At 40.0% G+C, this 15,402-nt stretch overlaps 1 protein-coding gene across 2 annotated transcripts in view; it reads right to left on the bottom strand.

The window, feature by feature from the left end:
• UGGT1 (UDP-glucose glycoprotein glucosyltransferase 1) overlaps positions 1–9,109 on the bottom strand; it is a 135,093-nt gene extending 125,984 nt beyond the window's left edge. The window contains exons 1-2 of one of the 2 annotated variants that reach the window (XM_082690328.1): positions 8,870–9,109; positions 3,209–3,344 (exon numbers count right to left, since the gene is read on the bottom strand). In XM_082690328.1, the coding sequence (XP_082546454.1) occupies positions 3,209–3,344; positions 8,870–8,927 (194 nt within the window). In that variant the 5' untranslated portion in view covers positions 8,928–9,109. The remainder of the gene's footprint in view (positions 1–3,208; positions 3,345–8,869) is intronic. The other variant, XM_082690327.1, reaches the window with a different exon arrangement.
• Positions 9,110–15,402: the final 6,293 nt, after the last annotated feature.

The following is a 15,402-nucleotide window of genomic DNA, read 5'->3' as shown; positions in this document are numbered from 1 at the left end:
ATAAGAGCTAAAACTGGGTGAGAGGTAGAGGGAGAGCACATTATATGTACCATTCCACTTACAAATGTTTTGAAAGATCACAATAAAAAGTTTTTAATCAATGACAAAAGAAAGAAAAAATACATAAACAACCTGAATGTCCACCAGATAGCAAAAATCTGGTAACTTGTTTTCTAGATTTCCAGAGTTATTGTTGGGAGATCAGAAATGGTCTTTCTTCCATAAAGAAGTAGAAAGGGAAGGGAAATGAATATTTAAGGAGGGCTTACTATGTGACAGGCACTATGCTTGGCATATTCACTCATGTCCTTAAATCCTCACAGCCACCCTGATTTAGAATCATTTTTAGAATAAAGTAACTGTAACTCAAGAGAGGTTATTGATTTGCTTAAGGGCATAGAATTAGCAAATCAAAAATCTGGAATGCAAACTCAAATCTATTTGATCTCTATCATGCTGAATTCTTGGGCCATTACAGTATCGAGTACTCAACAAATGATTATTGGTTTCTATTTTAATAATAGTACTTTACTTATATAATATTTCTGTTAGTAATTATGGCTGTTCTACTTCAATTAAATATATATCACTTCATGAACAACTAGAAAGCTACAACTGCTTCATTAGGATCAGGCTTAACCTAAAAATAACATGGGAATATTTTTAGTCCCTAAGGACTAGATGCAGGGAAGGCAAAATATCTGTGGTAGTTGCATGTCTCAATGTGTAGAGATACATTCTGTCCCCTCTCCCTCATTCAGATGGACAATGCTATGATCTGCCATCAATGTCCTCCATGGACCTGGGAGGGAAGAATGGTGGCTTCAGCTACTTCTGGAGGCAAATATTGAGGATTTCTAATAATGCTCAACTTATTTCTGAGTTGCCTAGATGTCCCATTACCTTGCCAAAATGTCTGCAAACAGCCAAAGAAGAGGACTAAAAATAATCAACCAGGGGCGCCTGGGTGGCTCAATGGGTTAAGCCGCTGCCTTCGGCTCAGGTCATGATCTCAGGGTCCTGGGATCGAGCCCCGCATCAGGCTCTGCTCAGCAGGAAGCCTGCTTCCTCCTCTCTCTCTGCCTGCCTCTCTGCCTACCTGTGATCTCTGTCAAATAAATTAAAAAAAAAAAATCAACCAAAATGGCAAATGGTCAGAAAATCATGAAAAGGGGTGATATTTGTAAAATGCAAAGTTGGTGGAGGAAGTGATATACATTATTCACTTCACAGAGATCAACAAAACTGAAAAAAATGAGTTAATTAAGACTGACAGTTTTAACATACTTTCTCAAAAATCCCATAAGTATATGCCATAAAAATCTTCTGAAACAATGTACAAAACCAAAAAAAATTATTCTAAGTGAGAGTAACTGAGTGGCACTCAATAAAGAATGCCAAGCAAAGTACTATAAAACATGTTACAGTTAATTGCACAAAATTATTTAGAAAGTGATAGTAAATCCTAAACACTTAGATTTACACCAGACAAATCATCCAAAATAAGACTGGAGGGCAAAAAAGGTCAACTATTAGAGTCCGCTCAGGCAGTCAGATCTCAACCAACCTTCGGTCACTTTACTTAGAAGTGCCTCTCCATCTAATAAAGTTCTGACACTGGAAGAGTTCAATCCATTTATCAACTCGTAACACTGCTGTGAAATAAATGCAGTAGTAATTTTTTCTTTTGGCCATTTTATTGTTGAGAGAAGGGAGGCACAGAGGAGTGATACAAGCTTAAGTCTGATCAGCAGAAAATCCATGAGGCTCCTCAGCAAGCCAAAATCAGATCCTAAAAGTCCCACTTTCCCACTGGTCCTCTTTTATCAATTCCAAATGAAGCTGTTTCCTTAGAAGATGCCACTATTCATAAACACAATCAACACAACAAAAACTCTTCATTCACATTTTTCTAGGAATGAAGGAGGAAATGTTAGAAGATGAAATTCTAAAGTTGAAGAATACAAAGATAGACCAAAGTTAACTGAAGTAATACAACAGTTCAAATTTCTAGCACTATCAAATTCTGAGATTTACCAACTGCTTACCATTCAATCTACCGAAATTTATGCTTTAGAATGATTCCCTGTAAGTCCTAGATATATATTATTTCAGATACAATAAAAATAAGTTTCCCTCTATAAGCAAATCACTGACTTTTTAAAAGAGAGGTAACTAGTTATTTATTTTATAAACACTAACTAAAAAATACACTTGGAATACAAAATCTCCCAAGAAATCATTGACTACTGTATTTTATTTGATTTTGTGTATTTTATTGTATTGTATTTCTTTATTGTATTGTATTGATTTTAAGACACTGTCAGTTTTAAGACATACCGCTTTTATGAAACACTAAAAAGGAAAATGTTACCAATTTTAATTGTAAGATAACATCTTGATTTCATTAAAATGCACCTTAATTTTGGAGATGTTAAAATGTGGAACAAGTAAAATCTTGGATAAAATCTAGCCTTGTCCTCAGCCTCCCTTCTGTGCTCTCATATCTCAAGGTCTTCTACCAATTTCTTAGAAGGAGCAGGCCCTCTCTCCCCCAATCTTGACAAACTCTCTTCTTTCTTTCTTTTTTTTTTTAATATAATTTTTTATTTTTTATAAACATATATTTTTATCCCCAGGGGTACAGGTCTGTGAATCACCAGGTTTACACACTTCACAGCACTCACCAAAGCACATACCCTCCCCAATGTCCATAATCCCACCCCCTTCTCCCAAACCCCCTCCCCCCAGCAACCCTAAATTTGTTTTGTGAGATTAAGAGTCACTTATGGTTTGTCTCCCTCCCAATCCCATTTTCTTTCATTTATTCTTCTCGTACCCACTCTTCTTTCTTTTATTAAACACCTCTTAAAACCTTTTTCAAATAAATAGAAAAATTCCTTTAAGTACAACTCTCTCTTCCTTTATTACTACATGTACACGTTTCTTGGAAGATGATTTAACCAATTCAATAAATTTGTCCAAAGAAGTCCCTAAGTATCTCTATGAATCAATATTACCATATCCTACTGACAGATTCTGTGTTCTAACAGCCTCTGACTAGCACACAGCACAATGCACACTGCAAGAGGCACTGACTAAATGCATGTGATGATAATCTCACTTCCTAAAAAAGCTCCTGAATACTCACTAGCAGATCCTACATTTTTACTCAAACACATGAAAGAAAAAAAAGATGTCTTCTTACCTGACTTCTAACAACAATGGAGTGGAAAACCATTTTGTCGTAAGAGAGGTTGTAATGGCTTTTGAATCTGCCTTTACTGAGGAAAACAGCCATAGTCCAGTGAATATAGTCATAAGTCCCATTTTATAGCAAACCCCTAAAAAGAAAAAAAAAAAAAAAAAAAAGGTTTTGCCACAAAGAAATGTTTAAACTTGAATCTTAATACTTAGAGACACAAAGTAACATGAAAATTACAGAAATGGAAATGCTTCTGAAATTTAACAGCACCTAATCTCTCCATGGTTTCAACTTGCTGAGTGACTGATATATAACTAAAGGTGTCGATCATATACTCTTTCCTATAAAGACTCCATCCCATCGTGGGGTACCTAAACTATACACAGGTCTAAATCAGTTGGTAGCACAGCAGGGAGCACACAATCATACTTTATGAACCATAAGAGTAAACAAAGCTGAGGCAGATGAAAATGTAAATGATGGGTATTTAATAGTGTCCTCCCAAAAGTCCTAACCCAGCACCTCAAAATACAAACTTATTTGGAAATGGTCTTAACAGAGGAAATCCAGTTAAAATGAGGTCATTAGGGTGGGCCCAAATCCAAAAAGACTGGTGTTATAAAAAAAAATGGAAAATGTGGACAGAGAGACAGGCATGCAGTGGGAACACCATGTGAACAGACACAGGGAGAATGCCAGAGAAGACAGGCAAACACTGGAACTATACTGCAAACCACAGAACAGAACACCTAGGGCTAGCAAATGCTGGAAGAGGCAAAGAAAGACCCTCCCCTACAGATTTCAGAGGGAATATGGTCCTGTGACACCTTGATTTAGAATCTCTGGCCTCCAAAACTGAAGACAAGGAACCATCATTGCTCTTAGCCGCACAGTTTGGTACTTTGTCACAGCAGCCCCAGAGGGCTAACAGATGGGTCTTGAGTGTAAATGCAAATCCCATTCTGAATAAAGAATGTTAGAACTCAATCATGGGTCCCTATCTACAAAATAAGGAAGATGGAATCACTGGTAAATTGGCACAGCCATCGAATGCAGGCCTCCTAACTCCCAGCAGAAACCTCCTCAAGCACACTGAGGTGTCAACATCATTTCAGAAAAAGACTCCAGCTCTAGGCATCTTTGGCCTGATTTTTCATCTCAGAGGTCAGCCTCACTGAACCCTAATCAGACATCCCCCCAGGCCGTATAAGTCAGCATCTAAGTTCCACCCATTTGAATGGGAATCCAAAGAAGACATGAATATGTGAGAAACACCAAACCAAAGTTGTGCTTCTGCATGCTAGTGTTCGGTCAGAGAGGCTCACACCAGACTCACCCCAATTCCTTGAGATACTGATTAGAAAAGCGACTGCTTGGAGGATCAGTCAGTACCCTATTTTTACAAAAAGCATTAACAGTTGTGCCAACAGCCTGCTTCACATAACACACAGTATCTCTAAAGAACAAATGGTCAAAATCAAACTAAACCAAATAAAAAAGTTACTTTTAAGAGTTTTTAGTTCAGACACTGTCAGCTTAATTGATTTAATTGACTAATTAATATCCCATTTATAAATAAGCACCAATAAATAAATAAATAAATAGCCAACATTTATAAAGACTGGGGCTAGCCACCTAGACCCCGACACTGAAACTTGTTAGCAGATTTCTGGATGGGGTGAGGGTTGGGGGTGCGGAGGTAGCCCTTTCAGAGTGCAACAAAAGTTACTGACATTTCCTACAGAGGGGCAAGCAAGAACCAAAAATTTTACATACAACTTCAGACTACTCAAGAACTCTTAGTTCTTCCCTCCTTAGTTCCTCCCCTACAGGTCCCAGAACTACAGCCTCAGAAACCTGCTCTGTATGACAGAAAAACTTGGCTAGTGAAAAGAAAGAACCTTTCAGAGTCAGGGACTTCTGACAAATTACTGAATTTGCTACTTACTAGCAGTTTAACCACAAGGAAGTTCCCTAGTAACTTCTCTGGCCCTTGGTCTCCCAGACTCTGAAATAGAAATATCAGTATCTGCCACACCAGGACATTCTGAGAATGAAAAAGCAACATGAAAATTACTCTCTCAAGTGCCAAGTACTATACCAGAATTAACTGTTCTAATAAAAGACGTTCTTGTAAGAAACCACTTTCTAAATTACAGAATAATAAATCGTTATTACATGGGCATAAAAAAAATGTCTTGGAAATACATTTTCTGTGGTTAGGGGAAAAAATCCCCCCCCCCCCCAGCAAAGTCACAAAACTTTTAAACTGGAGACAGAATATATGAACTATGTTAGCATTACTATACTATAGTTCTGTTTACAATTTGCCCCCAAGGGGCCTAAATGTATAGTCCCAAAAGTAGTAATTCTGGACTAGAAACTGGACACCACTGCCAATAATCCCAGGCAGGCTGCATGCATAGAGTGATGAGGGAAGAGGGAGTGACAAAAGGTCCCCAGGAAGCATTAAGATTATTGAGCCATTGCTCTGGGCCCAGCACAGTGTCAGGTGCTTTGCATATACCATGATATCTAGTCCCTCCACACAACTACCCAGGAGACTGTAGTTTCTAAAGGGTGGCAGCCATGACTACTTTGTTCACCATAGCAAATAGCACAGTGCCTGGAAAACAGGTGATACCTATAGACTTGCTGCATAATGGATGAAACGTTATCATTCCCAGCCTCAGTGAAGCTGAGGAACTTGACTAATATTAATAAACAACAATGCTTGGAACCCACGTCTGCCTGTTTTTAAGTTCTACAATACCATGCTATCTCTGGTTTTGGAAGGTAAGAATTCATACTGTGCAGACCCTGACTGAGCAAAGAGCTTTCTTGTGAGAATCAACACAAGTCCAAGGACTTTCTAGGGACAGAGTCCTTGGGATATAGGTGGCTGAGAAGACACAGTTTCAACCTGAAACGAAGCATGCCAGCCTGAAGTTGGGACCAAAGCAAACTGACCAACTAGCCTGACGGGCTTGCCTCAGGGACAGAATGTGAGCTCCGCAAGAGCAGGGAGCTTCGTCTACAAGGGCCACATGCTTAGCATAATGCCGGGTACACAAGAGGTGCTCAAAATGAAATAAACACAGGCCATCATTCATTAAAGAAAGAATGAAAGCAAATAGAAAGGAGTGTGACAAGAGGAAAGATGCTACAAAAAGCTTAAGACTTAAGAAGGGTTAAAACGAAAACTCTAGGCACCAAGACTCACCCAGAGATTCCCTTAAACTATTTTTTTTAAAGATAGATTTATTTATTTATTTATTTATTTGACAGACAGAGATCACAAGCAGGCAGAGAGACAGGCAGAGAGAGAGAGAGAGGAGGAAGCAGGCTCCCCGCTGAGCAGAGAGCCCAATGTGGGGGTCAATCCCAGGACCATGGGATCATGACCTGCACTGAAGGCAGAGGTTTTAACCCACTGAGCCTCCCAGGCACACCCCCTTAAACTATTTTTTAAAGGGACAGAGTTCTTGGGGCAAGGTATAGCACCATTAAGATGACAGAGAAAAGTGGACCTTAAAGAAAAGCTCTCCCACCCAGACCCCACATCCTTGATGCCACAGGTAAAACTACAGGAAAAGACTGTTTCAGAGAAGCAGAAGTAAGAACTTCACTGAAGTGCCTTTTGTTTGAGGATGCCTTCATTGTATGAGAATCTTATCACTCTTGATCCTAGTGGTCCTTAAATGTTGCTAGTAAATGTGAATAATGTGAGAAATAATAGCTGTCAGAATCTACAATGTGGCATTTCATGATCATAGGCATAGTGCTTGTGGCATGGTGGGCAAATTAAAAACATTCTTTAATAAGTCCTAGGCCCAGGGCACCTGGGTGGCTCATGTAAGTTAAGCTTCTGCCTTCAGCTCAGGTCAGTATCCCAGGGTCTCAGAATCGAGTCCCAAATCGGGCTCCCTGCTCAGCAGGGAGCCTGTTCCTCCCTCTCCCTCTGCCTGCTGCTCCCCCTGCTTGTGCTCCCTGATAAATAAATAAATAAATAAAATCTTTAAAAAAATAAAAATAAATAAGTCCTCGGTCCAAATGTACTATCTTTAAGATCCAGTCTGGCCCATTCTCCTTAGTTTAAATTAATGACTATCTCTTACTCATTGATCTACAGTAGGATATTGGAAATATTAATAAAAACTCTATTATGGCAAACACTTTTCACTTTCTGGAAAACAGAGGAGGCATAAAATTCTAAATCACCAACTTCTTCCATTTCTAAACTGAAGATAATAGCTGGCAAACTTAAAAAAACAACGTGCACGATGCAAGCTTACAGACAGCCACCTGAGCTTCAACATACATGATTAACAGTGAGGAAAAATATTAGGAAGGACTCTTCTAGAGAAATAAATTTACTTTCCAAATAATTAAACTTAATATGCATTTATACCTATTAGCAAGACCGTTTGCTGTGAACCCCATAAATCCAATTTTTTTAAGTAGTTACTATTCATCTGGTATGAAAATGATCACTGGTAACTGCAGAGAAGATCTAACAGAATTTTCTGCGTAGTTTAATTTCTTCCTTTTAAGCTAAACATGCACTATAAAGCTGCCATCCTTAAAAAAAAAAAAAAAAAAAAGCTGCCATCCTACTGTAGGAAGCAATGTTGATTTCCTTTAATAAAAATAAGTGTTGGGGCACCTAGGTGCTTCAATTCAGTCTGTTAGGCTCAGACTCTTGATTTCCCCTCAGGTCATGAGTTCAGCATCCAGAGATCAAGGCTTCCCCTTCAGGCTCAGCACAGAGACTGCTTGAGATTCTCTTTCCCTCTCCCTCCACCCCTCCCCCTGCTCACGCTCGCTCACTCTCTCTCTCTCTCTGTAAAAATCAATAAAATCTTTAAAAAAAAAAAAAAGTGTCAAGTTTGTCAAAAGCAAGCCAAGTGGAAAGGCTACAATCATCCCAAATTTTGTGTGTTAAGTAACTATTTTAAGTGTTTCAGACATCACATAGTACTGGCCAGCAAGTGCACGATGAATGTTTCTAAGATAGTGTAGCACAGTAAGGTATAAGACCTCCGGACTTCAAATTAACAAAATATGCTAGTTCTCAAATCTGGCAAGAAATGCAAAACAATCCGGAGATTGGCCAACGAAGAACTGTTGACATCCATAACTTATTGGCGATGTATGCAGATCTTATTCTTCTGACAGGTCCCACAAAAAGTGAAACCGGATTATCCAATCTCCAGCCAACAGATCCTCGTATTTAAATGAAAACGGCAACCAATATGCATCACTTTAATTCATTTTAGGGAAAACAGAAATCTATAAAAAAAAAAAAAAAATGAAGTCGTTCCCCAATCAGAGTCCTGCAAACTGCTGGTTCTCAACCTACTTGGGGTCAGGGTTGATCTAAATTCAGGTTAGGGCACTTCCCCCACCTCCTTCTGCACTTGGGCACACTGGGCTAAAAGCTCTTCACTGAAGACTCAAAACCGCTTAAGAGAGTCTGTGGTCACTCCCGCAGAATTGATGCCTTGTCCAGAGACCACTGGGGGGACGCGCAAAAAGGGGGCACGGAAAGAGAAACTGAGTCAGGAAAGAAGCGGAAGCTCAAGGTGACCGGGGCACGGGGTCGCCTCGCGTCCCAGACCCTCTCCCCGTCCACGAGACCTCCCCACGCCAAGCCAGGCGTACCTGTCACCGGCCGCGCAGCCGCGGCACACGCGCCGCTCGCGTCCCCCTTCCTGCCCATGCTGGGCCCGCGCTTCGTCCGCGACGATGCCAGCGACAACGCCGGGGCGGGGCGGTGACGGCGGCGGCAGCGGCTGCGCCAGTGAGCGGCCGACACGCGCCTTTCCCGCGGCTCCCCTCAAGCGGGTCTCGCAGAGCAATAGCCCAGCCGCAGGCCACTTCTTACTTCCGCTTCCTAATGGCGAGAGCCGGAGGACTTCCGGCTACCGAGCCCCGGCTGAGGCAGCCTAGATCGTCGCTTGGTCACCATCTTGTATCCGAGGAAGCACCACCTCCCTCTTTGCTCGCCTTTGTGTAACGCCGTTGGGAAGGACAGCACGTTGAAGATCTCGCGAATGGGACTAGGAGTGATCGCTGCGACCCAAAAACCGTATCAGGTGATGAAGCCGGATACCAGTTTAAGCCACTTTTCAGAGTTGAACTGTAGGACGCTTCAGAGTCTACTGCCTTAAACCCTTATGTTAAAAGAACTGCTGCACAATAAGGGAACAAAATTGCTTAATGTTTCTGAGCAACTTGGACTTTATCTTAACCTCTAAATCTTGGTAACTACCGTTCCTGGGAGCGTGGGGAAAGGAAGACTTTTTTCAATTTTGTGAGACGATTTAGCTTATACCGGCAGTGACAACTTCTGTGCAAGGACTATTTTGTCCTTTGATTGAGCGGGGGCGCGGAGCGCAAATGAATCACTGCAGAATTGTTTTAGAATATGTGACACAGGGCAAATCAATTTACCCACCCACAAATGAATACCTCTTTGGAGTATATAGTTTCAACTAAGTCAAAGTGGGTTAAGCCTCTGCTTTCGGCTCAGGTCATGATCCCGGGGTTCTGGAATCAAGCCGGGCTTTCTGCTGGTCAGGGATCCTGCTTCCTCCTCTCTCTCTGCCTGCCTCTCTGCCTACTTGTGATCTCTATCTGTCAAATAAATAAATAAAATCCTAAAAAAAAAAAAATACATTTAAAGTACATGAAAAGTGTAAAAGTTTGACTGACTCTTGATTTTATGACAAACACAGTCCTTCCTCAGAGAATGCCAGAACAAGAACTAAAAACACTTCTAAACCTAATAGCTGTATGTCTGTATTGTGCTGGAGATTCCTAGCTTTTAGGTTTTCTGTTCTTCACTGGAACATAAGGAGTTAAAATAATTTTATGGAATGAAAACGAGCGTTTTAAAATGCATTTCTTGAGGGAGCTTTTGTGTTACTAGCGTTCCATTGTGTGTTTTCTAGTCTTCAAATCACTTCAGGTGATGCTTCTGTAAAAAGAATTGTTTTTTAATTCACCACATTATGGATTTGGGTTTTCACTTTTTTTGGTTTAACTTGGTCTTCTGCTATGAACAACATTGTTTGATTAGTGATAACATACAACCATGTGATACTTAACATACAACCATGTGATACTGCAAAGCTTCTAAGAAAGTTGGGTTTCTCTTCCCAAGCTTTCTCAGAAATTTCAGTATTTTATTTGGAAAATAAAACAGATTTTGGATTTTTTTTTTGAAGTACAGAATCACAAGAGTTGCAGAGATAGTGCAGTGAGGTCCCATTTACCCTTCACCCAGGTTCCCCCAATGATTATATCTTAAATATATCACAATATCAAAACCCAAAAATTGACATGCGTACAAGCTGTATGTATAGTTCTGTCCTTTTATCACATGTAAATTTGTGTAATCACCAAAATCAAGATACAGAACTATTCCACAAATATGTCCCTTGAGTTAAGGAGAAGGAGGGATCAATTGGTGGCTATTAGGGTAGTGAAATTATTCTGTATGATATTCTGTGGGTGAATACATGTAATTATACATTTGTCAAACCTGTAGAATGTACAATACCAGGAGTGAACTATGGATTTTGGGTGATAAGAATGTGTCAGTTTATGTATATCAATTATAACAAATGTATCACTATGGATATTGATGATGGGGGAACTTGTGCTTCTGTGGGTACAGGAAGTATACTGGAACTCTACTTTCTGTTCTGTTTTGCTGTGAATCTAAAACTGCTTCAAAAAATAAAGTATATTTAGAAGGGGAAAATCATAAATGTTAGATGGAAAGATGGAAAAAATATAAGAAGTAATCTACTCATAAAATGAGAAAAGTGAGACTCAGACTTTCAAAAGTAATTAATAAACTTTATTGTTAGTATGATTTTTATTCTACAGAATAATTAAGCGGATAGTTCATATAGTTCCATATACCCATCATAACCCAGCACCCAATAACTGACAGGGAATTTGTTCTGTTGTTAACATCTTGTATTAGTGTAATACATTAGGATTATAGCCTTCCAATGGATTATTGGGAATCATTCCAAACCACATATCTGGCAAAACATTTGTATATAAAATATATAAAGGACTCTCCAAACTCACATCGTAAAAATAATATTGATAAGTTGTGATTAATTAAAGTCCGTAATTTACATCAAGTTTCACTCTTAGCATTGCACAATTTTACAGGTTTTCACAAATGCATAAAAGCATGTATCTACCCTCAGTTTCCTACAGAATAATTTACCACTCAAATAATACCACTCCCTATGCTTCACCTCTACATTTCTCCCCCAAAACCATGGCAACCACTGAACTTTTCACCACCTGCTATATACTGAATATTTGTGTCCTCCCAAAATTCATATATTAAAACCTAACCCTCAGCATGATAGTATTTAGAGGTGGGGATTTGGGGGGGTGATTAGGTCATGAGAGTGGAGCCCTCATGAATGAGATTAGTGCCGCAATCTCCCAGAGGAGAGCTCCCCTGCACTCATATCTTATGAGGACACAGAGAGAAGCTCTTGTGTGTTGTCCACTCATTCCATTGGAGCCCTTAACTCGTTAAAGTTACTTTAAAGATCCCACTTAATTAATTAAATTAATTAAATCTTTACTTTAAAGATCCCACATAATTCCAAAATCTCTGCCTGTATGCCTGTAAATTTTGCTTAAAACCCATAATTATGTACTGGGTAAAACGCACTGAGGTAATTAGGCCTTAGTGTGGAGTTTTGTGTTTTTTTCTGGCTATCAGGTATGCTGTGTTTACTTTTTGCCATAGCTGTATATGTCAGAGACGTCCATTTCCTCTAATGTCCTTGTTTTTGTCTCCCCTGTTAACTCCTCTGGGTTTCCTTAGAAACTGCTTCTTAAATAGAGCCTAATCATTATAGTTCTGTCGGCTATAATCTACATTATTATACAGGAACCTTACTGATGTGCTGGTAAGGTCGATAGGAGGGCAAGCATTCTCTATTCCATTCTGCAATCCTATTAGGAGGTCTTGGTCCTTTAGCAGGCCTGTGCCCCTGGGCTGTGGCAACAGGGACACCTGGTGCCATCTGATTTATACAGTGTTCCCTTCACTGAATCATGCCTCCCTATTGCAATGTGATTTTGCCATTCCTTCCATCAAGAGGTAGAGTCTATCACCTCACCCCTTAAATCTGGACTGTCCTCGTGACTTGCTTTGACCTAAAGAGTGCTGTGACATTTTGGCCTGGGACTTCCAAGCCCAAACCTTAAGAGGCCTGGCAGTTTCTGCTTTTGCTTTCCACTCTCAGGATCCAAACTTCCCACAGAGAAGCCCAAGCTATCCTGCTAGAGAAGGAGGCTGCTTTTTTTTTTTTTTTTTCCTTCTTACAACTTTTTTCTTAATTGAAGTATAGTTGACACACATTGTTACATGAGATCACATTTTCTGAAAGCAAGTTGTAAATGTACACCACAGGATAGGAGGAAAACTGTCATTCAATATCCTTTATATCACTCTTACACCCTTTAAATTTTAAAACTTGTTACATTACTTGTCTACAAAAAGTAAATAAACTTATTCTCAAAACATATTTTAAATATGTAGGCAAATAAAGTAGAGGAAAAGGAGAAGAGACAAAAGAATATGCAGATGAAGATCCAAAAGGCAACATCTAAAATGTGTCCCCACTTGTGAGCCTGGAGCAATAGCTTGACTGGTTTGCAGGACAGTAGCATGTGGGTAGTGAGGTCCACATGTACAGACAAGGTTTACTTTCTCCCCCAAATAAAACCTAATTCCACAGACTGGCTTGCCATGGCCCCCTCAGGTCTAAAGAGAAGCCTGATTGATCTTCACGGTAATCATAGCTCTGGGATAAGTAGGCTCTACCATCTCTCAGCACTCAGGGATCAGCCCTGGTGCTCACCAGCTCTGTAACATGCATGTCATGCTCATGGTCCTGAGTGAGAAAACCCTCCAGACGCAGAATTGATTTTCTTCATCGCCACTCCCTCCCCACTCCTCCTGGGAGAAGCTCAGCTGAACTCTCTCCAAACTGAGAACACTAATAGTTCCCTGGGAGACTTTAACTACCCCTAATCCATCTTAGCCAGACCACCTCTATCATCTGGATGTACCAGAGGAACAGCATGTGCAACAGTCAGGGGTCACCACTTGGTATGTTTTCACACAGCAGGTGGAGGTAAAATTTCCAATTATCATCACTCAAACCTTTGGCATTTGGAACGGGAGGGGTTTCCAAGTTTTGGTTTTCTCTAAGCATTTCTCTGCCTTAGGATTCTTCAATAAGTTATCCATGTCATAATGATTTCTTACAGTTCTTTTAATATAGGTTCAATTCAATATCCATTCATCCTCTTACTCCTGGGCTGACTTCAATTATATTCTTACAGAAACTTGAATAATCTCCTCTTGGTAACTATAATTTAGGTCTTTACTCTGCTAAAATAAAGTAAAATAGTCCACTCTGTATATCAGATTGCTTCAGGAGGTTGTGAGGAGGTTTGGAAATGAGCTTCAAAGATTCTTGCTTATTGGTACTCACATCCTGTATGGTCCCCTCCCACAATGAACATGGATGACCTGCACTACCAGGAGGATAGTGTGGAAATTACGGAGTATAACTTTGGAGGTTAAGTCATGAAAGACATTGCAATTTCCAACTTGCTTTCTCTTGCATTACTCACCCTGGGATAAGTCAACTGCCACATTGTGTTGAGACTCAACAGCCCCAAGGAGACATCTCCATGAGCAGGAAATGAGGCTTACAACCAACAACCAGAATCAGCTTTGCACCTTCTTGGAATTGGGTCCTCCTATTGTCAAGTGACTTCAATCCTTGTCCATACCTTAACTCTGACCTGGGGAAGGATCCTAAGCCAGAATCACCCCCCTTAAACCACTCTCTAATTCCTGACTTACAGAAACTATGAAAGACAATGTTTGTTTTCTTCTTCTTTTTTTAATGGATTGTGTTTTGGTGTAATTTGTTACACAGCCCAAGGCCACAAAGCAGTGTGGCCCTGTGCCAGTACACACAGAGTGGCCCTGACACCCCAGACTGACCTGAAGTTGGATGGGCAAGGGATCCCCTTGCTGGGGTTAAAGAGCAGCTCAAAATTGTATCCTTATTCCTCTGATCAGAAATAGAGGTTTGGAGGGGAGAAGTTCCATGATTGTTTTATGTGGTTTCTGAGGAATCTCTACCCCACATGTTAGCTTGTGGCCTGTATCTCAAAGATACCTTGAACACAAACCCTCTGCTCCCTGGGAATTATTTTTTTTCTTAATATTTTGTCTTTGTAAGCAGTCTTGTAACAACAAAAACAAAAAGATCCCAACACCACAGATAGACTGCAACACACAGTGGCACATTTCACATCCTGACCTGGAGCTGATAAGCATATCTACAAAAGTGGAAAATAGTTCATGAAACAAAACTTTATACTTGCACATTCAATCATATAAAACCATTACGAGGGACGCCTGGGTGGCTCAGTTGGTTGGACGACTGCCTTCGGCTCAGGTCATGATCCTGGAGTCCCGGGATCGAGTCCCGCATCAGACTCCCAGCTCCATGGGGAGTCTGCTTCTGTCTCTGACCTTCTCCTCATTCATGCTCTCTCTCACTGTCTCTCTCTCAAGTAAATAAATAAAATCTTTAAAAAAAAAAAACCATTACGAAGTTCATATAAAGTATTATTCTATTCATATGTATATACAACCCTGGTTGGAGAGGGGGGAATTCAACAATACAAAAACTAAAAATTAAGAATAACTTTGTTTAATGACTGTTCACAAATTCATTCCATCCCAGAATCCTCAAGAACAAAGTTACTATGCTTGGTTGAAACTTACATGAATGTTCATAAATTAGCTCGGTGGGAAATCTCATACTTACTAACTCCAGGTAAAATTCTCCTGCATGTCACAGCTATAAATTACAATAAAATTAAAATTAAACCCTACAAATCCACCTCTTCCATTTAGATAATGGTAAAAAGGATTGTCATTTACTACTGAATCAAGTGACATCAGTAAAACAAGAGCTAGAAACATGATTTGTAGCCCATGTACTTCATCCCTTATACTGTCTCTCTTCCTCACTAATTTGTCACAATTGGTTCAATATTTTTCACGATGGGTACAGTTTTGGGTAACGATCTCTGAAATGCACTGTGATATTTTC

Source organism: Mustela nivalis, assembly GCF_964662115.1.
Source record: "Mustela nivalis genome assembly, chromosome: 11".
Lineage (NCBI taxonomy): Eukaryota > Metazoa > Chordata > Mammalia > Carnivora > Mustelidae > Mustela > Mustela nivalis.
Note: the sequence above shows the minus strand (reverse complement) of the source record. Positions and strands in the feature narration are given on the sequence as shown.